Below are 26224 nucleotides of genomic sequence, written 5' to 3' on the forward strand. Positions count from 1 at the left end.
ACCCAGAGCTTCACAGGCAAGCTTTTAAAAGAAATGGTGGGTTCACATGGCAGATCATCCAATTCAGTTGTAATATGGATAAAAGACAAGTAATTATTGCAATGGAAATGACCAAGCAAGCTGCTAGATTGTTGTAAGATTAATGATTCAGTTCATATGTCATTCAGAAAAGTAAACCTGACAATCTAATGTGGCCAATAGGTTACATCTACTGCAATGCCCTTTGAAGTGGCCTAGCAGGGCATTTGGTTTTAAGGGAACAATGGATAGGCAATAAAAGTAGCCAGCCCCAGGCCATGTGAGCAGTTAGGGTAAAAAACACTCCCACATGTGGTATCCCAAATAAATCCTCTGCGTGGAACAATTTGGGACTTTTTATTCTGATAAAATATTATACAGATTTATAGAAAAGTACTGTCCCCACTATAGTCACAGTCCACCGTTATTTCATAGAATTTACAGTGCAGAAGGAGGCCACTTGGCCCATTGAGTCTGCACCATCTCTTGGAAAGAGCACCCTACCCACACCTCCGCCCCATCCCCATAACCCAGTAACCCCACCCAACATTAAGGGCAATTTAGCACGGCCAGTCCACCTAACCTGCGCATCTTTGGACTGTGGGAGGAAACCAGAGCACCCGGCGGAAACCCACGCACACACGGGGAGAACGTGCAGACTCCACACAGACAGTGACCCAAGCCGGGAATCGAACCTGGAACCTTGGAGCTGTGAAGCAATTGTGCTAACCACTATGCTACCGTGCTGCCCACGGGCAGCTGCATGTATCAGGCAAATAGAATTAATCATTTTCTTTTATTACCATCTGGTAATTTTATTACCTATTACCTCGCCCTCCCTTCCCTCACTCTCACCCTCCCTCCCCTTACCATCACCCACTCCTCACCCTCTCCTTCGCCCACCCTCCCTCTCATTTTCATCAAGTCATTATATCGTATTAAGCATGCCAGTTATTTTGGGCCATGCTCAATAAGTATTTACCCTGTATATACCAATTTAACAGGCTGACTCCAAGCAAATCGGGTCTTCAGTTTCAGTCAATTTATTAATCTCTGTAGGTGGTACACTGGTACACAGGTTTTAAAAAACTGTTGATTTCAGGAACAGTCAGGTCTTCGAGCAATTTTAATTAGCTGTTCACACATCATTAAAGTTTGATCACCATGGCGATAAGATTCTGGATTATAACTACTCATGCTTCGGAGAGGCTGTTGCTAAGTGAAAATTTCTCTTTTTTTTTTCTTACTGGTTCTTTGGCCTTTTTTGATTTTGCTATCCACCCAACATAGCTGACAATTTCCATTGACGCCAATACACCAACTATAAGCAATGGTGACTTACTCTGACTGCCGTTACTCGGGGTTAGTAGTCACAGAGGAGTCCAGAAAGGAGAGTCAAAAAGATGGTTTATTTCCAAAAGGAAAGTATTTACAAACCCCAATCCCAGTTGTGACTACTCTGCAGCTCGGCAGGCTTTTATGGTACTGAATTATCTAGCCCACGGATGTGCCTCCGCCCCTCAGCGGGGGAGCTCGTACTCTCCGAGGCCCGTCGGGAGATTAATCGAGTTGTTCTCGTGGGGGTTATAACATTGGCACTTTGTGATTGTTTTCTTTCACTCAAAGCACAAACCTGTATTTTGTTGGGCTTGGTGAATTATTGCAGGTTATAGTTAGTAGAGTTGAATAAAACTGAACTTGCACACAGCACACCTTACATTATAATACATAATCACTATATTTGTGTCACATCATTTGAGTTAAGAATGTCACAGTAAATCATTAGTCAGTGAGACAACATCTGGGGAGACAAATGTTTTAGGCCAACGACCTTTCATCGGAACTGAAGAAAGAAATATAAGAGGTTTTTAAACAATGGAAAGGGTGAAGAGACAGGACCGATAGAAATAAAATACTGCAGATGCTGGACATCTGAAATAAAAACATTACCTAACAAAAGATTTAATGACGCAAAAGCTGAAGTGATATGCTGTAAAGCCGTTCATTCCTCATCTGGACTTTGTTTCTTTACAATACCAATTACTGCTCTCTAGCTTTTGCATCATGAAATCTGTTGTTTGTTAATAGCTCCTGCCCTCTACCCTTACCTTTGATCTCCCTGCCCTGTCCCCCTTCCACTAGCTTAAAAACCCTTGCATTTCCATCTTTCTTCAGTTCTGACAAAAAGTCATCCAACTGAAACATTCACTCTGTTTCTATAAACAGATGCTGCCAGACCTGCCCAGTATTTCCAGCATTTTTTGTTTTTATTTCAGGTTTCCAGCATCTGAAGTATTTTGCTTTTGTGACATAGAATATAAAGTAGAAAGACATTGACCTACAGTTCGTCTCGAAAAGTGTAGTGATTTGTAAGACAGAATCTTTACAGGAATTTTTAATTATCAATTTCAACCCCAGAATGCTGGAAAACAAGTACTGTTTTGTTTTACAATTATCATTTTATTTCATTTCATCACCAGTCTCGCTCCAGACAAGAGGACCCCGAGCAACTTAGGCTAAAACAAAAGGCCAAAGAGGTAAGATTAATCCTTTATTTCCCCGTCCCCACAGCCAAATTCTGTACTAATTTTGCTGTTGTGCAAAAGACAATTCTAGGAATGCACTGGAAAAGCAATACCTATAGCAAATTAAGTGTGAAACCCAATTATCTCAATTGGTATGAGATCAGGTTTGATCATAGATACAAATAACTGTAAAAAGATGTTGTTCAGAGGGCAAGCATATACAGGAAGATTCCACAAACAAAGTAACATATACATAATTGTAATAGATGCCTTTGGATATCGATGACCTAAATGATTACTTTCTGTAGTATTGGTGGAACAGTACATTTTGTCCATATAGGTTTTACTCTTAATTTACTCCCTAAGGACTTCCGGGTGCGGCGATGACCAGCTAAGTCGCACGTTTTGGCAGCTCCCTGTGAAACGGACTTTTGGGCTCTTGATAGGAGCCCCAACGGCAATTTTGACGGCTAAAAACACTGTGCGGTAAACCAGAAGGGAATCCCCCCTGGATACGGATGGAAAAAGGAGGAGAGAGTGGCCAGATTGCAGTGGATCCTTTAGAACAGCGGCAAGGAAGGCAAGCAAAAACCAAGATGGCGTCGGAAGGTGGCAGTTTAACATGGGGCCCTGAACAACAAGAGTTCTTGAAATGCTGTGTGGAAGAGAACAAAAAGGAAATGAAGAAAGAGCTGTTGGCCCCGATACTACAGGCGATCGAAGGGCTAAAGGAGGAACAAAAGACCCAGGAGCGGGAGCTTCGGGTCGTGAAGGCAAAGGCAGCCGAGAATGAGGACGATATACAGGGCCTGGTGGTGAAGACGGAGACGCAGGAGGCACATCAGAAACAATGTGTGGAAAGGTTGGAGGCACTGGAAAGCAACGCAAGGAGGAACAACCTGAGGATTCTTGGTCTTCCGTTTTAAGGATAGAGAAATGGTCCTTAGATGGGCGAAGAAAACTCGGAGCAGTAAATGGGAGAACGCGGTGATCCGCGTTTATCAAGACTGGAGTGCGGAGGTGGCGAGAAGGAGGGCGAGCTTTAATCGGGCCAAGGCGGTGCTTCATAAAAAGAAGATAAAATTTGGAATGCTGCAACCGGCAAGACTGTGGGTCACATATCGAGAGAGGCACCACTACTTTGAGACGGCGGATGAAGCGTGGACTTTTATTGTGGAAGAAAAACTGGAATGAGCGGGTTATTAAAAAGAACGTTCGAACAAAGTGGTGGGGCGAATGTGGGGGGCAAAGAGGGGTTTTATGTACTAATCCTGCGATGTGGTAACTTTTCTCTCTCCCACAGGTGGTGAGGAGGGGAGGTGGAGGAGATGGGGCGTTGGCCATTGGGGGCGGGGCCAAGGGAGAAGCGCGGGCTTGGTTCCCGCGCTATGATAATCATGGCGGGAATAGAGAAGCAGGAAGGAGGGGGCGTCGCACGGTGCGAGCCGAGGTCACGGGGGGAAGCCGAGGTCAGCCAGAGTTTGCTGACTTCTGGGAGCAACATGGGGGGAGTAATTACGCTAGCGGGGGATCTAGCGGGGGGGGGGGGGGGAGGGGGGAATTACTGGGTTGCTGCTGCTGGGGAGAGGGGGAAGCTGGTATGGGAGAGGATGGGCGGGGGGGCACCGCCTGGGGGAGATAGAGCTGCGTGGGAACCGGGTGAGGAGCTGGAAAAAGGTGATGGCTAATCGACAAGGGGGGGGTGTCGGAAGCCCCCCAACTCGGCTGATCACGTGGAACGTGAGAGGGCTGAACGGGCCGATAAAGAGGGCACGGGTACTCGCACACCTTAAGAAACTTAAGGCAGATGTGGTTATGTTACAGGAAACGCACCTGAAACTGATAGACCAGGTTAGGCTACGCAAAGGATGGGTGGGGCAGGTGTTCCATTCGGGGCTAGATGCGAAAAACAGGGGGGTGGCTATATTAGTGGGGAAGCGGGTAATGTTCGAGGCAAAGACTATAGCGGCGGATAACGGGGGCAGATACGTGATGGTGAGTGGCAAACTACAGGGGGAGACGGTGGTTTTGGTAAACGTATATGCCCCGAACTGGGATGATGCCAATTTTATGAGGCGGATGCTAGGACGCATTCCGGACCTAGAGATGGGAAAGCTGATAATGGGGGGAGATTTTAATACGGTGTTGGAACCAGGGCTGGATAGGTCGAAGTCCAGGACTGGAAGGAGGCCTGCAGCAGCCAAGGTACTTAAAGATTTTATGGAGCAGATGGGAGGTGTAGACCCGTGGAGATTTAGCAGACCTAGGAGTAAGGAGTTCTCGTTTTTCTCCTATGTCCATAAAGTCTACTCGCGAATAGACTTTTTTGTGCTGGGTAGGGCATTGATCCCGAAGGTGAGGGGAACGGAGTATACGGCTATAGCCATTTCGGATCACGCTCCACACTGGGTGGACTTGGAGATAGGGGAGGAAACAGGAGGGCGCCCACCCTGGAGAATGGACATGGGACTAATGGCAGATGAGGGGGTGTGTCTAAGGGTGAGGGGGTGCATTGAAAAGTACTTGGAACTCAATGATAATGGGGAGGTCCAGGTGGGAGTGGTCTGGGAGGCGTTGAAGGCGGTGGTTAGAGGGGAGCTGATATCAATAAGGGCACATAAAGGGAAGCAGGAGAGTAAGGAACGGGAGCGGTTGCTGCAAGAACTTTTGAGGGTGGACAGACAATATGCGGAAGCACCGGAGGAGGGACTGTACAGGGAAAGGCAAAGGCTACATGTAGAATTTGACTTGCTGACTACAGGCACTGCAGAGGCACAATGGAGGAAGGCACAGGGTGTACAGTACGAATATGGGGAGAAGGCGAGCAGGTTGCTGGCACACCAATTGAGGAAAAGGGGAGCAGCGAGGGAAATAGGGGGAGTGAGGGATGAGGAAGGAGAGATGGAGCGGGGAGCGGAGAGAGTGAATGGAGTGTTCAAGACATTTTATAAAAAATTATATGAAGCTCAACCCCCGGATGGGAGGGAGAGAATGATGGGCTTCTTGGATCGGCTGGAATTTCCCAAGGTGGAAGAGCAGGAAAGGGTGGGACTGGGAGCACAGATCGAGGTAGAAGAAGTGGTGAAAGGAATTAGGAGCATGCAGGCGGGAAAGGCCCCGGGACCGGATGGATTCCCAGTCGAATTCTATAGAAAATATGTGGACTTGCTCGCCCCGGTACTGACGAGGACCTTTAATGAGGCAAAGGAAAGGGGACAACTGCCCCCGACTATGTCTGAAGCAACGATATCGCTTCTCTTAAAGAAGGAAAAGGACCCGCTACAATGCGGGTCCTATAGACCTATTTCCCTCCTAAATGTAGATGCCAAGGTCCTGGCCAAGGTAGTGGCAATGAGAATAGAGGAATGTGTCCCGGGGGTGGTCCACGAGGACCAAACTGGGTTTGTGAAGGGGAGACAGCTGAACACGAATATACGGAGGTTGTTAGGGGTAATGATGATGGCCCCACCAGAGGGAGAAACGGAGATAGTAGTGGCGATGGATGCCGAGAAAGCATTTGATAGAGTGGAGTGGGATTATTTGTGGGAGGTGTTGAGATTTGGTTTTGGAGAGGGGTATGTTAGATGGGTGCAGCTGTTGTATCGGGCCCCAGTGGCGAGCGTGGTCACGAATGGACGGGGATCTGCATATTTTCGGCTCCATAGAGGGACAAGGCAGGGATGCCCTCTGTCCCCATTATTGTTTGCACTGGCGATTGAGCCCCTAGCGATAGCGTTGAGGGGTTCCAAGAAGTGGAGGGGAGTACTTAGGGGAGGAGAAGAGCACCGGGTATCTTTGTATGCGGACGATTTGCTACTATACGTGGCGGACCCGGCGGAGGGGATGCCAGAAATAATGCGGATACTTGGGGAGTTTGGGGATTTTTCAGGGTATAAATTGAACATGGGGAAAAGTGAGTTGTTTGTGGTGCATCCAGGGGAGCAGAGTAGAGAAATAGAGGACCTACCGTTGAGGAAGGTAACAAGGGACTTTCGTTACCTGGGGATCCAGATAGCTAAGAATTGGGGCACATTGCATAGGTTAAATTTAACGCGGTTGGTGGAACAGATGGAGGAGGATTTCAAGAGATGGGATATGGTATCCCTGTCAATGGCAGGGAGGGTGCAGGCGGTTAAGATGGTGGTCCTCCCGAGATTCCTCTTTGTGTTTCAGTGCCTCCCGGTGGTGATCACGAAGGCTTTTTTTAAAAGGATTGAAAAGAGCATCATGGGTTTTGTGTGGGCCGGGAAGACCCCGAGAGTGAGGAAGGGATTCTTACAGCGTAGCAGGGATAGGGGGGGGCTGGCACTACCGAGCCTAAGTGAGTATTATTGGGCCGCTAATATTTCAATGGTGAGTAAGTGGATGGGAGAGGAGGAGGGAGCGGCGTGGAAGAGATTAGAGAGGGCGTCCTGTAGGGGGACTAGCCTACAGGCTATGGCGACAGCCCCATTGCCGTTCTCACCGAGGAGCTACACCACAAGCCCGGTGGTGGTGGCTACACTGAAGATTTGGGGACAGTGGAGACGGCATAGGGGAAAGACTGGAGCCTTGGGGGGGTCCCCGATAAGAAACAACCATAGGTTTGCCCCGGGGGGGAATGGATGGGGGATATGGAATGTGGCAAAGAGCAGGAATAACGCAACTGAAAGATCTGTTTGTGGATGGGAAGTTCGCGAGTCTGGGAGCGTTGACCGAGAAATATGGGTTGCCCCAAGGGAATGCATTCAGGTATATGCAACTGAGGGCTTTTGTGATGCAACAGGTGAGGGAATTCCCGCAGCTCCCGACACAAGAGGTGCAGGACAGAGTGATCTCAAAGACATGGGTGGGGGATGGTAAGGTGTCAGATATATATAGGGAAATGAGGGACGAAGGGGAGACTATGGTAGATGAACTAAAAGGGAAATGGGAAGAAGAGCTGGGGGAGGAGATCGAGGAGGGGCTGTGGGCAGATGCCCTAAGCAGGGTAAACTCGTCGTCCTCGTGTGCCAGGCTAAGCCTGATTCAGTTTAAGGTATTACACAGGGCACATATGACTGGAGCACGGCTCAGTAAATTTTTTGGGGTGGAGGATAGGTGTGCGAGGTGCTCGAGAAGCCCAGCGAATCATACCCATATGTTTTGGTCATGCCCGGCACTACAGGGGTTTTGGATGGGGGTGACAAAGGTGCTTTCAAAAGTAGTAGGAGTCCGGGTCGAACCAAGCTGGGGGTTGGCTATATTTGGGGTTGCACAAGAGCCGGGAGTGCAGGAGGCGAGAGAGGCCGATGTTTTGGCCTTTGCGTCCCTAGTAGCCCTGCGCAGGATATTGCTAATGTGGAAAGAAGCCAAGCCCCCGGGGGTGGAGACCTGGATAAATGACATGGCGGGGTTTATAAAGCTAGAGCGGATTAAGTTCGTCCTAAGGGGGTCGGCTCAAGGGTTCACCAGGCGGTGGCAACTGTTCGTCGAATACCTCGCAGAAAGATAGACGGAATGGGAAAAAGCAGGCAGCAGCAGCAGCCCAGGATCGGGGGGGGGGGGGGGGGGGGGGAGGAGGAGGAGGAACCAGAAGGACTCTCAGGGTTGTTAATATATACTGTATAGTATGTATAGGTCGTTGCTACAGATAATTATATATTGGACTGTTAAATTATATTTTTGGAGAGTGTTACTTGTGACAAGGCAGTTGCCAATTAGGGCTAGTTTTCATTTTTGTTATTTATTATTTATTCATTTTTTGTTTATAAAATAGGTCATTGTTATTTGTGTTGTTATAATATTGTGTAAAGGATGCACAATGTACTGTGTTGGTTGACCAAAAATTTTCAATAAAATATTTAATTCAAAAAAAAAAAAAATTTACTCCCTAAGAAAGGAATTCATTTCAAAATCAGACTTGGTGACACTGGTTGACTGTTCGGCTGGTTGCAGACCTTAGAAAAAATATTGGCCTCCAATATATTGAAAAGTTTTGAATTTAAATAAAACACTCAGCTCATAAATATCTGTATGTGGGATTTACTACTGTAGCAGATTATTTCATTTATTTTACAAGCACAAAATGAGCAAACTGCAGACTAACTAGGTGATTTCTCACAAATGAGATAAACCCACCATTATGTTTAGCACTTGATTTTATCAAGTGACTAGTTCATATTTGCAGAATCCCACTCTGGCTGATTTCAACGTTTGACAAATTTCAGAATCGGTTATGCTTTTTTTCTCCTGTGATGTAACAGAATGCAGAAATCGTAGCTATATTTGTAGATGTTAGCTTGGCCTCGTTGGAAGCATTCTTGCATCAGAGTCAGAAGGTTATGAGTTCATGCTCCATGCCAAGGCATGAGCTCATAAAAGTGCAGTATTGAGGGGTGCAGCATTGTTAGAAAGGCCATCTTTTCAGTGGCATGTTAGGTTGAGCTTGCTTGTTCAAGCAAATGTGAGATCTGATGGGAGACAGTTCTTCTGGTGCCTTGGCCAATATTCCTCCCTCAAATATTACCATCAGAGAGAGGTTAGCTGATCTTTTGTCTAAATTGCTGTTTGTGGGACCTTGCTATGTCAAAATTGGTTACTGTATTTGCATAATCAACAGAAGTGATGATTTCAAAATTAAGTTAATTCATCCTGAATCACTTTGGGACATTAAGAGAAGATGATATGTCTTTGTATAAATTATTGTTCCTACTATCTAGCTAGGTTGGACCAAAAATAAAAACAAATAGCTAATAGTTTCACAATAAATTACTTCTGAATCGTAACAAAAAGGCTGGGTGGACTCCCACACTTGTAAACTTGTGGAAACTCTGCTGTCTTAAGTTGTACCAAGATCCATTCATCTATCACCCCTGTGTCCGCCATTCATGGCCATTCATCTATCACCCCTTATATTGGCCTCTGGTCAAGCAACATTTGATATTAACATTCTCGTTGTTGTTATCAAATCCCTCCATGGACTCACCTTAATCTGTTTTTTTAATTTAAGTATCCAATTCTTTTTTTTCCAATTAAGGGGCAATTTATCATGGCCATCCACCTACCCTGCGCTGCTTTGGGTTGTGGGAGTGAGACCCATGCAGACACGGGGAGAATGTGCAAACCCCACATGGTCAGTGACCTGGGGCTGGGATCAAAGAACAAAGAACAAAGAAATGTACAGCACAGGAACAGGCCCTTCGGCCCTCCAAGCCCGTGCCGACCATACTGCCCGACTAAACTACAATCTTCTACACTTCCTGGGTCCGTATCCTTCTATTCCCATCCTATTCATATATTTGTCAAGATGCCCCTTAAATGTCCCTATCGTCCCTGCTTCCACTACCTCCTCCGGTAGCGAGTTCCAGGTACCCACTACCCTCTGCGTAAAACACTTGCCTCGTACATCTACTCTAAACCTTGCCCCTCTCACCTTAAACCTATGCCCCCTAGTAATTGACCCCTCTACCCTGGGGAAAAGACTCTGACTATCCACTCTGTCTATGCCCCTCATAATTTTGTATACCTCTATCAGGTCGCCCCTCAACCTCCTTCGTTCCAGTGAGAACAAACCGAGTTTATTCAACCGCTCCTCATAGCTTATGCCCTCCATACTAGGCAACATTCTGGTAAATCTCTTCTGCACCCTCTCTAAAGCCTCCACATCCTTCTGGTAGTGTGGCGACCAGAATTGAACACTATACTCCAAGTGTGGCCTAACTAAGGTTCTATACAGCTGCAACATGACTTGCCAATTCTTATACTCAATGCCCCGGCCAATGAAGGCCAGCATGCCGTATGCCTTCTTGACTACCTTCTCCACCTGTGTTGCCCCTTTCAATGACCTGTGGACCTGTACTCCTAGATCTCTTTGACTTTCAATACTCTTGAGGGTTCTACCATTCACTGTATATTCCCTACCTGCATTAGACCTTCCAAAATGCATTACCTCACATTTGTCCGGATTAAACTCCATCTGCCATCTCTCCGCCCAAGTCTCCAGACAATCTAAATCCTGCTGTATCCTCAGACAGTCCTCATCGCTATCCGCAATTCCACCAACCTTTGTGTCGTCTGCAAACTTACTAATCAGACCAGTTACATTTTCCTCCAAATCATTTATATATACTACGAACAACAAAGGTCCCAGCACTGATCCCTGCGGAACACCACTAGTCACAGCCCTCCAATCAGAAAAGCACCCTTCCATTGCTACTCTCTGCCTTCGATGACCTAGCCAGTTCTGTATCCACCTTGCCAGTTCACCCCTGATCCCTTGTGACTTCACCTTTTGTACTAGTCTACCATGAGGGACCTTGTCAAAGGCCTTACTGAAGTCCATATAGACAACATCTACTGCCCTACCTGCATCAATCATCTTAGTGACCTCCTCGAAAAACTCTATCAAGTTAGTGAGACACGACCTCCCCTTCACAAAACCGTGCTGCCTCTCACTAATACGTCCATTTGCTTCCAAATGGGAGTAGATCCTGTCTCTAAGAATTCTCTCCAGTAATTTCCCTACCACTGACGTAAGGCTCACCGGCCTGTAGTTCCCGGGATTATCCTTGCTACCCTTCTTAAACAGAGGAACAACATTGGCTATTCTCCAGTCCTGCGGGACATCCCCTGAAGACAGCGAGGATCCAAAGATTTCTGTCAAGGCCTCAGCAATTTCCTCTCCAGCCTCCTTCAGTATTCTGGGGTAAATCCCATCAGGCCCTGGGGACTTATCTACCTTAATATTTTTTAAGACACCCAACACCTCGTCTTTTTGGATCACAATGTGACCCAGGCTATCTACACCCCCTTCTCCAGACTCAACATCTACCAATTCCTTCTCTTTGGTGAATACTGATGCAAAGTATTCATTTAGTACCTCGCCCATTTCCTCTGGCTCCACACATAGATTCCCTTGCCTATCCTTCAGTGGGCCAACCCTTTCCCTGGCTACCCTCTTGCTTTTTATGTACGTGTAAAAAGCCTTGGGATTTTCCTTAACCCTGTTTGCCAATGACTTTTCGTGACCCCTTCTAGCCCTCCTGACTCCTTGCTTAAGTTCCTTCCTACTTTCCTTATATGCCACACAGGCTTCGTCTGTTCCCAGCCTTTTAGCCCTGACAAATGCCTCCTTTTTCTTTTTGACGAGGCCTACAATATCACTCGTCATCCAAGGTTCCCGAAAATTGCCATATTTATCTTTCTTCCTCACAGGAACATGCCGGTCCTGTATTCCTTTCAACTGACACTTGAAAGCCTCCCACATGTCAGATGTTGATTTGCCCTCAAACATCCGCCCCCAATCTATGTTCTTCAGTTCCCGCCTAATATTGTTATAATTAGCCTTCCCCCAATTTAGCACATTCATCCTCGGACCACTCTTATCCTTGTCCACCAGTACCTTAAAACTTACTGAATTGTGGTCACTGTTACCGAAATGCTCCCCTACTGAAACATCTACCACCTGGCCGGGCTCATTCCCCAATACCAGGTCCAGTACCGCCCCTTCCCTAGTTGGACTGTTTACATATTGTTTTAAGAAGCCCTCCTGGATGCTCCTTACAAACTCCGCCCCGTCTAAGCCCCTGGCACTAAGTGAGTCCCAGTCAATATTGGGGAAGTTGAAGTCTCCCATCACCACAACCCTGTTGTTTTTACTCTTTTCCAAAATCTGTCTACCTATCTGCTCCTCTATCTCCCGCTGGCTGTTGGGAGGCCTGTAGTATACCCCCAACATTGTGACTGCACCCTTCTTATTCCTGATCTCTACCCATATAGCCTCACTGCCCTCTGAGGTGTCCTCTCGCAGTATAGCTGTGATATTCTCCCGAACAAGTAGCGCAACTCCACCTCCCCTTTTACATCCCCCTCTATCCCGCCTGAAACATCTAAATCCTGGAACGTTTAGCTGCCAATCCTGCCCTTCCCTCAACCAGGTCTCTGTAATGGCAACAACATCATAGTTCCAAGTAGTAACCCAAGCTCTAAGTTCATCTGCCTTACCCGTAATGCTCCTTGCATTAAAACATATGCACTTCAGGCCACCAGACCCGCTGTGTTCAGCAACTTCTCCCCGTCTGCTCTGCCTCAGAGCCACACTGTCCCTATTCCCTAGTTCTCCCTCAATGCTCTCACCTTCTGACTTATTGCTCCCGTGCCCACCCCCCTGCCATACTAGTTTAAACCCTCCCGTGTGACACTAGCAAACCTCGCGGCCAGGATATTTATGCCTCTCCGGTTTAGATGCAACCCGTCCTTCTTATACAGGTCACACCTGCCCCGGAAGAGCTCCCAGTGGTCCAGATAATGGAAACCCTCCCTCCTACACCAGCTGTTTAGCCACGTGTTTATCTGCTCTATCTTCCTATTTCTAGCCTCACTGGCACGTGGCACAGGGAGTAATCCCGAGATTACAACCCTCGAGGTCCTGTCTTTTAACTTTCTGCCTAGCTCCCTGAACTCCTGCTGCAGGACCTCATGCCCCTTCCTGCCTATGTCGTTAGTACCAATATGTACAACGACCTCTGCCTGTTTGCCCTCCCCCTTGAGGATTCCCTCTACCCGTTCGGAGACATCCTGGACCCTGGCACCAGGGAGGCAACATACCATCCTGGAGTCTCTTTCACGTCCACAGAAGCGCCTATCTGTGCCCCTGACTATAGAGTCCCCTATTACTATTACTCTTCTGCGCTTTGACCCTCCCTTCTGAACATCAGAGCCAGCCGTGGTGCCACTGCTCTGGCTGCTGCTGTTTTCCCCTGATAGGCTATCCCCCCCGACAGTATCCAAAGGGGTATATCTGTTCGAGAGGGGGACAACCACAGGGGATTCCTGCACTGACTGCCTGCCCTTTCTGGTGGTCACCCATTTCTCTGCCTGCACCTTGGGTGTGACCACATTTACATAACTGCGATCTATGACGCTTTCCGCCACCTGCATGCTCCTAAGTGCATCCAATTGCTGCTCCAACCGAACCATGCGGTCCGTGAGGAGCTCCAGTTGGGTGCACTTTCTGCAGATCGAACCCAGGTCATCAGCACTGTGAGGTGGCAGGCTAACCACTGTGCCACCGTACTGTCCTACCTCACCCTAATCTCCATCACTGTAATCTCCATCAACCTGACAGCCCTCAGATGCCTGCACTCCTCTAATTCTGGTTTTTCGAGCATGGCTGCGTCTTCAGTTGCTTAGGTCCCAAGCTCTGAAATACCCTCTCTAGACTTCATCTTATCCTTTTCTCACTTTCTCCTTCAACACACGCCTTGAAGCCTACGCCTTTGACCAAGTCTTTTGTTATCTGACCTAATACCTCCATATGTGGCTAGATTCCTTGCATACATGTTATTACATTATGGAATATAAATTGTTATTGTTGAACATAGAATGTTGCAGCACAGGAGGAGCCCATTTGGTCTATCATGTCCATGACAGCTCTCAGCGAGAACAGCTGAACTAGTTCCACTCCTCTTTCCCCATTCCTGCAAATTATTTAGCTTCAGGTGCTTATTCAATTCCCTTTTGAAAGCCACGGTTAAATCTTCCCACTCCAAATCCTAACTACCAGCTACATAAGAAAGTTTTTCCTAATGTTGTACTGCTTCCTATGCCAGTCACCTTAAATCTGTGTCTTATGATTCTCGATCCTTCTGCCAAGGGGAACAGTTTTTCCTTATTTATTCTTGTCTAAATCCCTAGTGATTTTGAACACCTCTATCAAAAATGTCCTATCAGTCTTCTCTCCTAAGGAGAACAACCCTAGCTTCTCCAATCTATCCACATAACTGAAGTTCCTGCATTCCTGGAACCATTCTTGTGAATCTTTTTACAACCTCTTTAATGCTTTCATATCCACTCTAAAGCATGATGCCCAGAATTGGACACAATGGGCGGGATTCTCCATCGGGAGGATTCTCCACTTTGTCGGCAGCATGTACACGCCCGTGGATTTCCTGACGACGTGGGGGTGGTCACAGTGAGAAACCCCATTGTCCGGCTGCTGGGACGGAGGATCCCACTGCCGGTGGTGTTGGTGCGTTGGGCCAGAAAACGGGATTGGTGGGACGGAGAATCCCGCCCAATGTGTTTGAGACTGAGCCAATGTTTTACAAAGATTCATCACAACTTCCTTATTTTTATACTCCATGTCTCTATTTATAAAGCTCAGGATTTCATATGCTATATTAACCATTCCACCTGTCCACCCATTTCACCAGCCCCTGTCCACTTGAAGTTTGTCCTCTTCACAGGCGGTGGCTAGCAATCCACCCCGCACTTGGCATGTTTTCCAGCGACAAAGGTGGCTTGCCATTGGCTGTTAGTGGGACCTTATGGCCCTGCTGAAGTCTAAAAGTCTTGTATCTCTCACCCTCCCCACCGCTGGGGAACACACTCAGGTGGTTGCTTTCGGTGGAACCGCAAGATCCCACCAACGGGAAAGACCGGAAAATCCCACCCGGTGTTTACTCATCCAGCATTTATTGAAATTGAACCACTTATCAAATCATAATGATAAAACTTCATTCAGAACATTCAATATTTTCATGTGAATAATTGAACATCTCTTTGATTCCCAGATGCAACAACAAGAATTGGCTCAGATGAGACAGAGAGAAGCTAATTTAACTGCATTAGCTGCCATTGGCCCCAGAAAGAAGCGGAAGGTTGATTCACCAGGACCTGGAATTGGAGCTGGGACAGAGGTATTGTATAAAAATTGCACTAATAATGCTATACAACATTCAAAAGCAGATGATTTTTTTTGTCCAATTTAAGTTATGAGAAAAAAAAATCTTTCTTTTCACCAATACAATTTTAAAAAGATTTGAGTCAAGGATTTCATACAAAAATATCTATAATAGTACTCAATTTTTGTCGGTTTTGGTTAGTTTAAGGGCTGCATTTGTTGGTGGGTTTATGCGGTGGTCGGTGCACGAACGTCATGCTGGGGCCTAGGGCACATAACGCACAAGCGGCTGCCAACGGCTGGTGTCGGGCAAGGTGGTTGTTGGTGGAGAAAATGTGCTGATGGCAAGGGGAGCCAACAATAAAGTCACCCTGCCTGAAGAGATTGTTTCCTTAAGGGGATGGGATTGACAGGAGGGATGATTTGGCAGGGGATGTAATTAATGGATTGAGGATGGCTTGGGAGGATGGATGAAATGATGGAATTGGTTAAGTGTGGTAAAATGGCAGGGACAATTATTTGATACAGTTTATTATTCGAAAACCATCCTGTGTGTTAAAAAGAGATTCATTGGATTTGAATGAAAGGGTTTTGCAAAAGCCGTTGTGTGAATTAAAAGAATACATCAGCATTGATTCAATAGATGATGAAGTTGGTAACAATCTGTACCCTCCAGAGTTTCTATACAGTCAAACTCCAATGCACTTGCCCCGCACAAACATAGACTCAAGGAAGGAGCAGTTGTTACGTTGTTATGAAACCTAAACAAGGGTCTGGATTTTCATCTCCGAGACAGGAATCGGGAGGCACAATTTTCCAGCAGCCATGGCCTTAATTAGACTCGGAGACAGTCCTATTCCATGTTTACACTTCCACATAGCTGATGTAAAATCCAACAGCTTCTAAAGTCCGGCAGCCTTCATGCAAATTTTTTACATTTCTTAATAAGCCCGTAACCAAGTTGAATGGGTCATTAATATGCACAGGCCTGATTCACCCCATGCTCTTTCCTGCGCTACACATAATGGTGTTAGGTGGAAATAGAGGCAAAGTTTCTGGCCGGCCCACTTGGCTGCCATTTTCTTAAAGCCATCCTGCCTTCATTTTATCCAGTTTCGGGACCGCAAAATCTGGCCCCGAGGATTCTGTCATGGAACAAGATGTATATTTAAGAAGCTGTTTTCTTCAATGATAAATGCTGAAATTATCAGGCAGATTTCAATGAAATAATATTTTTGCCTTGAAGCATATTGGGCGCATCAAATGTAAACTTGCCTTTTCAACTCAGGAGAAAAGAGTTCCCAATTAGACTTTCATATAAACCAGTCACAGAGCCAGACATTTATTTACATTCCTGGACCTGTTTTGACACAGATACAACTTTGTGTACCTTTTGCCAGAGTGCGGAGTTTTGATTCTGTTAAAGTCTTTGGTGAACGAATAACAGGAAATCCTGTATTTAAACAAGTACCATTCCAATGAAGATGCTAACCTGACCGCAGGTCTCACTAATTCCGCTGTGTCAAATCCCTTTGTGCTATCTACTGCATGGACCATTCAGCCAAAATTCAGGCATCTCCATCAGAACCACAACCTTGTGGGCAAAGGGATATTTTCTTAGAGGCAAATGGAAGGACACAACTTCTTATATCCCCTGCATTTTATTTTTACTAACTTATATATATGAAATCTGTAGAGAGTTATGAGTTAGAGACCTGCGGGGTCGGAGAATCACCGGTGGCTGGCGTGAATCCCGCCCCCGCCGGTTGCCGAAGTCTCCGGCACCGGAGATTCGGCGGGGGCGGGAATCGCGCCGCTCCGGTTGGCGGGCCCCCCCCACTCGATTCTCCGGCCCGGATGGGCCGAAGTCCCGCCGCTAAAATGCCTGTCCCGCCGGCGTAAATTAAATCACCTACCTTACCAGCGGGACAAGTCGGCGCGGGCGGGTTCCGGGATCCTGGGGGGGCGCGGGGCGATCTGGCCCCGGGGGGTGCCCCCATGGTGGCCTGGCCCGCGATCGGGGCCCACTGATCCGTGGGCGGGCCTGTGCCGTGGGGGCACTCTTTCCCTTCCGCCGCCACAGTCTCCACCATGGCGGAGGCGGAAGAGACTCCCTCCACTGCGCATGCGCAGGAATGCTGTCAGCGGCCGCTGACGCTCCCGCGCGTGCGCCGCCCGGAGATGTCATTTCCGCGCCAGCTGGCGGGGCACCAAAGGCCTTTTCCGCCAGCTGGCGGGGCGGAAATTCAGCCGGCGCCGGCCTAGCCCCTCAATGTTGGGGCTCGGCCCCCAAAGATGCGGAGCATTCCGCACCTTTGGGGCGGCGCGATGCCCGTCTGATTTGCGCCGTTTTGGGCGCCAGTCGGCAGACATTGCGCCGTTTCCGGAGAATTTCGCCCCAGATCTGAATCAACAGGAACTAATTTTAACAGTTTAATCTTGCATAAAGAAATGTAGAAACTGCTGAAACCGCAGTAACCCTAAAGAATTATCGATTTGATTTTAAAAATCACACACAAAACCTAAATATAATTAATTAAAGCAATAACTTCATGGGAAAAAGTTGTTTCTCATTTGTTCACTAAACAAATCCACAGAATTAACCGAACAAGTAGTTCTTTAAGTATATTACACCATAAATATGGAAGCTTGAGTGTAGAATTGGCAGCCAAGCTGTTCCAGTAAAGCTACCACACCGGCATCCACCCGGCATTGAGAAAATTTGCCCAAGTGTGTCCTGGCCACAGAAGAGGAACCAACCATCGTTCCTTGACATTCAATGACATTACCATCGCTGAATCCCGCACAATTAGCATTGTGGGGGTTACCATTGATCAGAAACTGAACCGGTCTAACCGTATTAATACTGTGGCTACCAGAGCAGGTCAAAGGCTAGGAATCCTACCCCGAAAGCCTGTCCGCCATCTACAAGGCACAAGTCAGGTGTGTAAAGGAATACCCTCCACTTGCCTGGATGAGTGTTGCTCCAACAACATTCAAAAAGCTTGGCACCACCTAGGACAAGGCAGCCGCTTGATTGCTACCCCCTTCCGCAAACATTCAATCCCTCCACCACCAACAAACAGTGATAGCAGTGTGTACCATCTACAAGATGCACTGCAGGAACTCGCCAAGGTTCCTCAGGCAGCATCTTCCAAACCCATGACCACTATCATCTAGAAGGACAAGAACAGCAGATATCTGGGAACCCCACCAGGTTCCCCATCAAATCACTCACTACCCCAACTTGGAAATATATCACCGTTCCTTCACTGTTGCTGGGTAAAAATCCTGGAACTCCCTTCCTAACAGCACTGAGGGTGTAGCTACACCTCAGGGACTGCAGCGGTTCAAGAAGGCAGCTCAACCACCATCTTCTGAAGGGCAACTAGGGATGGGCAATAAATGCTGGGCCTAACCAGCGACGCCCACATTCTGTAAATTAATTTTTGAAAAGTAAAGTATTTCAGTCACAAAGCAAATTTCTGATTGCCCAGCCATAGATAAAGTTTTTGGAATTTGAATTGGTTTATTTCAGTCCCTTCCACTATTTGCTACTGCTAACAAATCTTTGAGTTTATAATTGAAAGTAATATGTTATCCATTATTCTTCTCTGCTTTAGGTGCCCAGTACGGGTGGGACACCAGGTGCCTCTGGAGTTGGAACAGCGAGGCAGTTCACACGGCAACGAATAACAAGAGTCAACCTCAGGGACCTTATCTTCTGCTTAGAGAATGAGCGTGAGACAAGCCATTCGCTAATGCTGTACCGTGCATTCCTTAAATAAACGTCCTAGGTTGATTTGTTTTTTTTGACCGAGACAACCTTCTGCCATTTCTTTTTCTTTGCATTTTTTTGGGGGGGACGGTAAAGAAAGCAAGAGATGGAGAACAGCTGGAATCTGCGAGTGGGAGAATGTTTTAATGTTCAGCTTTACATTAACTTTTATGTTTTTAAACTTTTGAATTTTGGTTAGAAAAATGAATACAGCGAGACCTGTGGATACTTTATTTATAAAATAAAAAAGTCTGATCACTTCTCGTCTCCTGACTGAGTGGCCTTCTTGCCAAACAAGCCATATTTAAAAACTGATTCTGATTTCACCAGTGTATAATTTGCCAACTTTTTGGCAGATTAGTAGCAACTTGAGACATTTAAGTATTCTGTTTTTGAATCATTTGGCTTAAAAGACTTTGAATTATATGGGGTCTGAAGCTAACAACCTTGGATCATTTTACCTTCAAGGACATGGAGCAAAAAACCATTTTCATTATGGTATTTTTTATCCACTTTTCATTGTTTCCATTCTTTTGCTGTATTTTTCTCAATTTAGCCTTTGTAAATGTATGGTTTGTGAAGAGTTAGGAGAGTTTGTTCAGTGGTAACTGCAGTTCTCACCATGTGATTTGCATGTCAGATGCTTTCCTTGGAAGCCTTTAAGAAGGGTTTATTTTGTGAATGTTGTAGGGCATTTGTAAAAAGAAAAAGATGCTTTTTTATTTGATACAATACATGATGCCGTAAAGGATTTTAAAAAAACTTTTCTGCATAAATATACATTACTTGCACTGTGTTGGCTACCTAGCTAATGTAAAACTTTAGTTAAAAAATCTAAGAAATGGTGAATTGTGAAAGGATTGTTACTTGGTATGAATCACGTGTAGAAAAAACAATTTGCTGGTGTCTATCAGTGAGCTAATAATTTGTACATAATTTTGGCACATAACAAATTGCTATGTAAACCGTAATTATTTTGGTAAAAAGACTGTATGCAAGCTGTGGGCCTACTTAATGGTAACCAGAGCAATGTCCCTTCTTTGTATCTATTTTTTTATAAAAAAATACTAAATTTTTCTTTATATTTTCAGAGGTTATTGTATTAAATGATTGTCTATCAATAGGACATTATGATTGTAAATACTTTTGCTTTCTTTGTGTGTAATTTTATGTTGTTAAAAGAAACATTTAAGATGCTATTAAGCTGATGAGTTCTGTGTGTAAACTGAAAACTAATCAGTATTTTTACCAATGCCTGAAAACTGTTACACCCTTGGTCTTTTACAAATCCTGTCTTTCCATTTTACATGTAAATTTTGCACAGTTACTTGTTAATATGTAAATATTTTACTTTCAAAAAAGGAAGTTTTTAATTACTATTGTTTTATATAGGATTGAAAGAGAATTAACTCCTTTATTAAAACAATGAATTTATCTGTATTTTGCTTACTGTCTTTCTTGGGGCTTAAATTTGTTTCAAAGTTTAAGGTTATTAGTTTAGGTTATATGTTTCTATTAGTCCCCTGTAAGCAATTGGACAACCTAAGAAAAAGACACAAATTGTTCAGTTTTAAAAACCATGCAGCGTGCTAAAGAAGCAACTCTGCAGTGAAGATTGTTTGCAAGCGCATGTCATAACAGCGCTTTATCTTATTGTACAGCATTTTTGAAATCTAGTTTCTCACTGTGATGTTAAAAACCTTGAGAAAAGTAGAAAGACTAATCGGCATCTTAGCAGTTCACTACATTATTCATTGCAGCCAAACGTCAGTGGCCGTAATTCTCCAGTCACCAGAATTCACTTTCCCCCCTGGCAGCACCCCCCCCCCCCCACTAACGGGTTTCCCAGTGACGTGGGGTTCTTTCAATGGGAAATCCCATTGACAAGCGGCAGGAAGATAGAATCATTTTTTAAAAAAAATTTAGAGTATCCGATTCATTTTTTCCAATTAAGGGGCAATTTAGCATGGTCAATCCACCTAGTCTGCACATCTTTGGGTTGTGGGGGCGAATCCCACGTAAACACAGGGAGAATGTGCAAACTCCACACGGACAGTGACCCAGAGCCGGGATCGAACCTGGGACCTCGACGCCGTGAGGCTGCAAGGTTAACCCACTGCGCCACCGTGCTGCCAAGGAAGATAGAATCATGTGGCTGGGGGACAGGAGAATCCCGCCCAGTATTGGAAAGAGGCTTAAGGAAATCTTGATAACACATTCTTACTGCCTGATACATGATTGGACCATCTCATTTTATTAGGACGTCTGGCAAATTTTTCAGTATGATTGTAATTAGAGTTATTCTTATCTAGTAGCTAATGATGTCTCAGTGATTTCAATTTCTATATCATTTTTAAATAATGTGTCCAATTAATGATCAGTCCTTTTTTCTAGCCACTGGCGCTTTCTGTACTTATTTAAAAGAAAATTGTCAAGATCCTGATTAACATTCAAGAATTTCACCAAAAACAAATCAGAATTCAAAGCAACTGTGAGAGTAAAATAGATTGCTAGCCACAAATGGGGAAAAAATTGAAACACTTAAGGACGTCCTGATGGTGAATGATGTGCTGTGTTATACGTTAATGTTATTCATCTTCTGTGAAGGTAAAAATTATCAAAAGCAGATCAGTTCTGTACCTATATACTGTTTTGCAATTCAGAACTTAATTTGGCCATTGTGTAGAAATTTATAAAGCTGTAAAATATTTTCTTTGATATCCAGCCAGATATTTGTCACCAGAACTGTCACGGTGAACCTCAGAGACCACGTGACTTTCTCGTCCGAAGTTTCGACACATCTCGGAGGCCACGTGACTCCCCGTCCAATAGAATGAGCGTGCGCAGATCAAAGCTGAGCACGGGCTTTAATACCTGCAGTCAAGGCCTGCATTAGGAGATTGTAGGAGTTGTGGTTTGCTGTTGCCGTGTAATAATAATTAATAATAATAATAATAATTGCTTATTGTCACAAGTAGGCTTCAATGAAGTTACTGTGAAAAGCCCCTAGTCGCCACATACCGGCACCTGTTCGGGGAGGCCAGTACGGGAATTGAACCCGTGCTGCTGCCTTGTCATACATTACAAGCCAGCTATTTAGTGTTCTAAACCAGCCCGTGTCTTGTAAATAGTTTATCTGCTCGTAAATAAATAGTTGTTGCCTTTATCCACTGGTGGTCGCCCAGAGATTTCATTACCACATTGGCGATGAGGAGAAACTAAATCGGCACTCCAATTACAAGGACAAGAGAAGAAGGCTTTTCTGATTCAAAGCCAATTTCAGTATACTGCAAAAGAAATATAACCATGCCGTAATTTGGTGAGCTCAAACCTTTTGATACGAATGAAGAAGATTGGGTACAGTATATAGAACACGTGTGTTACTTTTTTTAGAGCAAATAATATAGAGGGGAAAGAGAAAAAGAATCATTTTGCCCACAACTTGTGGCACCCAGACATGATTCAAAATCATTTACCGAACTCATGGTGTTGGTTAGCAATCGATGCCTATCATTCTTCAGAGGTACAAATTAAATTTGACGAGGAAGTCCCAGGGGAATCTGTTGGGGTCATTGTGGATAGATTGAGGAAACTGGCAGAATATTGTGAGTTTGGAACATCCCTAAATGATATGTGAAGGGATAGATTGGTGTGCAGGATAAATAATGGGGCTATCCAAAAGAAATTGCTAGTGGAATCAGAGCTAGACTTTAAAAAGGCTGTGGAAATAGCCTTGTCCATGGAAGGCGTAGAAAAAGGCACTCCGGAATTGCAAAGCAAGCCTGCGGGAGAGGTCCACCAGTTTGAGAGAACAACAGCAGCACCGGGATCAAGTGTGCTTGTTCAAACAAAGGAAGGATGACTGATGTAGGAAAATAGGGGTAAAGCCAGTCGCTTTGTTCAAATCAAGAATTTCAACGAGTCTTCAGATGTGGGGGAAATCTCGTCCCGGAGAAGTGCAGGTTCCAAGATGCAGAATGTTTCAGGTGCAATGGAAGAGGTCACTTAAGGCATTGATGAATGCGCAAACAAAGCCTACCCAGCCCAGGGAGGGGGCAGAAGTCAGCATCGGTCCGCAGTGCGGGGGAGTACCAGCCACCTGTGCGGAACATGCTGACATTGAACCACACTGACGTAGACAAAGTGGCCTCAATAACCATAGTATTGCTAATAAATGGATGTCCTTTAAAGATGGAAGTGGACACCAGGGCTTCAGTGTCATGGGGAACAAACGTACCGTTACTTACAGAACGGGGCCCAACCATTGAGGCTAGAGAACACCGTGGCCAGGCTAGTCACTTATATGGGCATGGCGCTAAAAAATGAAGGGGGCCATGATTACTCCGGTAGCTTACGGACAGCAATCAGCTCAGCTCCCGCTTATTGTGAGGGGGGGGCCGATACAAAATGAAAATGAAAATCGCTTATTGTCACAAGTAGGCTAATCGAAGTAATCCTGAAATTTTCCAAGAAGAACCAGGAAAGATAAAGGTGCTGCAAACTACGATATACATGGACCATGAAGCCACACCGAGATATTACGGGGTAGGCCAGTCCCTTATTCTATGTTGGATAAGGTGGAAGCAGAACTTAAACACCTTGATGGCCTCTGCATCATAAGATCAGAGAGAGTGGGTCGCCCCTGTCGTGAAACTGGACAAGACAGTCTGCATTTGAGGAGGTTATAAACTGACTGCCAACCAAGCGGCCAAATGAAACCAATATCTCTTGCCCAAGATCGAGGATCTTTATGCCAAACTAGTTGGTGGCTTGACGTTTACCAAATTACTTGCAACTGGAAAACCAAGGAAGGACACTCGGTTTGAGGTTTCTGCTTTCAGTCTGTAATAATTTTCACCGTAGATTCATTCTCTGCAGTTTCAGAAATACGGCAGCTATGCAGCTTTTCTGGAGAAAACGAGAGAAACCAAGAGCTGCGAAGAATGCTCAGAGGAAAGAAGCGGCTCGCTGTTTCTCTCTTATTTTCTCCAGAAAAGCTGCATAGCTGCCATATTTCTGAAACTTCAGAGACCTGAATGAATCTACAATGAAAATTATTACAGACCGAAAGCAGAAACCTCAAACTGAAAGCTAGATTGAAGGAAGGTATGCTCGAAGATAACCATCTGAAACAAAGACGCATGCTTTTTACTTATTATTTTTACATCCCTCTTTCCCCTCTCTGTTAGTCGGTCTGCATTTTGTGTGTGTATGTGTGTGTGTAGTGGGAGGGGGGGGGGGCGGTGTTAGGAATAAGATAATCGTTAACCTATTGTATTTGCTGCATATTATAGTTATTGTTATTAATAAAATTAATTGTGTTTACATTTACAAACCTGGTGACTGTAGTTATTGGGCAAGCCAGGGGCCAAAGACTTTGGGTGTTTTTTCTAAGAATTATTTATTAATTTCAATTGTGTTGCGACTCCAGGTCAAGTGGGGCTGGGATTGACCACGCACTAGCCCAGAGGGGGTTGTAAGAAATTGTTGGTGCACTTGTTCACCCAGGTCTTTTTGCTCCTACACCCCTTTAGAATTGTACCCTTTGGGGCAGCATGGTGGTGTAATGGTTAGCACTGCTGCCTCACAGTATCGAGGACCTGCATTTGATCCCAGCCCCGGGTTGCTATCTGTATGGAATTTGCACATTCTCCCCTTGTCTGCGTTGGTCTCACCATCGCAACCCAAAGATGTGTAGGATAGGTGGATTGGCCACGCTAAATTGCCCCTTAATTGGGAAAAAGAAAGACTTGTACCCTTTATTTTACATTGTCCTAATCCTTCCTGCCAAAATTAATCACTTCACAATTCTCCATGTTAAATGTCAGCTGCCAGGTGTCTGCCCAGTTCACCAGCCTGTTCTTCCTTTTAAAGGTTGAAGTGAGCAGGACAGCAGAAAAAGAGCAGAGATTGATTGGATGGCTCTCTGAAAAGGTCAGCACAGACATGATGGACACAATGGTCTTATTCTGTGCTTTCTATTACTTTTTTAAATTACTTTTTCAGAGTTACAAAGCCAGGGCCCAGAGTGTGGACAGGGGCAAACCCCTAATCCAGCTCCTTGCCTGCTCCAAAAACCAATTCAAATTCAGATTGAATCCAATTCATGGTCCCCACAAGAGAGACATACCAGATCTGAGCCAAAAGACCGAGCAGATACTACACTTGATCTTAGCCAAAAGGCCGAGAAGCGATCTGTGCTTTCTATGATAACACAAAGAGGTCTAATCTTGGGTTATACATACATTGGTACATCCATATTTGGAAGTATGCTCAGTTCCCACATGTGGCTAAAGATGAAGGCTTTTGGAGAAGGGGCTGAGGGCCCAATTGGCCTTGGGAATACGCTATTTCCTTCTTGGAACCACAGGCTTTCACTGGGCATGATCGAGGTCTTCAAAATGATTGAGCTATTGGATTTAGTTCTTTGCACTGGATTATTAGGAAACAGGAGAACAAATATCTATTTGAAAGCCTTTGGCATGTGGTTAATTAGTGTAAGTTTAAATAATCCGTTCTAGAAAGTATAGTACAGCAGCATAGTGGTTAGTACTTTGGCTTCACAGCGCCAGGGTCCCAGGTTCGATTCCCGGCTTGAGTCACTGTCTGTGCGGAGTCTGCACGTTCCCCCCGTGTCTGCGTGTGTTTCCTCCGGGTGCTCCGGTTTCCTCCCACAAGTTCCGAAAGATGTGCTGTTAGGTAATTTGGACATTCTGAATTCTCCCTCTGTGTACCCAAACAGGCGACTAGGGGCTTTTGTCAGTAACTTCATTGCCATGTTTAATGTAAGCCTACTTGTGACAATAAAGATTTTTTTTTTTTAACTAGTAGGGTGGAGAGTATGGATTCACTGCAGTCCTTTAAAAAGCTGTGCTCGATCCTGAATGATGGAGACCATCATTAGAGGATGTTATTAATTTGCTGGTAAATGATTAGCTATGGTCTACCACCCTTCTATGGATCCTTGTTTTTTTAATCTTAAGAGATAACATGAGAGGAGTCAGATTTTGTGGATCTGAATAGGGAAAGCTTGATGAGTCTCGGGGTCTTATCTTGGCCATATGTTATTTGGCAAAATACCTGAGGAAGAGAGATAATGAAACAGTGGGCAAGACTGTTTCCTCCAGATAGCAAATGAGAGTGTAGCATCCATTTCTAAAAATAAGTTTAACTTTAGGAGTGTTATATATCATGGAGTTCACTTGCCCCACAACTTTTAATAGATTGTGGTTATGGGGAGCACACGGCCCTACTCTGCAG

General features: G+C 45.3%; 1 protein-coding gene and 1 pseudogene across 1 annotated transcript in view; one reads left to right on the top strand and one right to left on the bottom strand.

Moving 5' to 3' along the window:
- taf4a (TAF4A RNA polymerase II, TATA box binding protein (TBP)-associated factor) overlaps window positions 1-20404 on the top strand; it is a 145986-nt gene extending 125582 nt beyond the window's left edge. Inside the window, exons 13-15 of the mRNA XM_072515107.1 lie at window positions 2499-2555; window positions 15077-15202; window positions 18810-20404. Of these exons, the coding sequence (XP_072371208.1) occupies window positions 2499-2555; window positions 15077-15202; window positions 18810-18974 (348 nt within the window). The 3' untranslated portion in view covers window positions 18975-20404. The remainder of the gene's footprint in view (window positions 1-2498; window positions 2556-15076; window positions 15203-18809) is intronic.
- A 4549-nt stretch (window positions 20405-24953) lies between these two features.
- LOC140428969 (U2 spliceosomal RNA) lies at window positions 24954-25159 on the bottom strand (annotated as a pseudogene).
- Window positions 25160-26224: the final 1065 nt, after the last annotated feature.

Source organism: Scyliorhinus torazame, chromosome 8, assembly GCF_047496885.1.
Source record: "Scyliorhinus torazame isolate Kashiwa2021f chromosome 8, sScyTor2.1, whole genome shotgun sequence".
NCBI classification, from domain to species: Eukaryota; Metazoa; Chordata; class Chondrichthyes; order Carcharhiniformes; family Scyliorhinidae; genus Scyliorhinus; species Scyliorhinus torazame.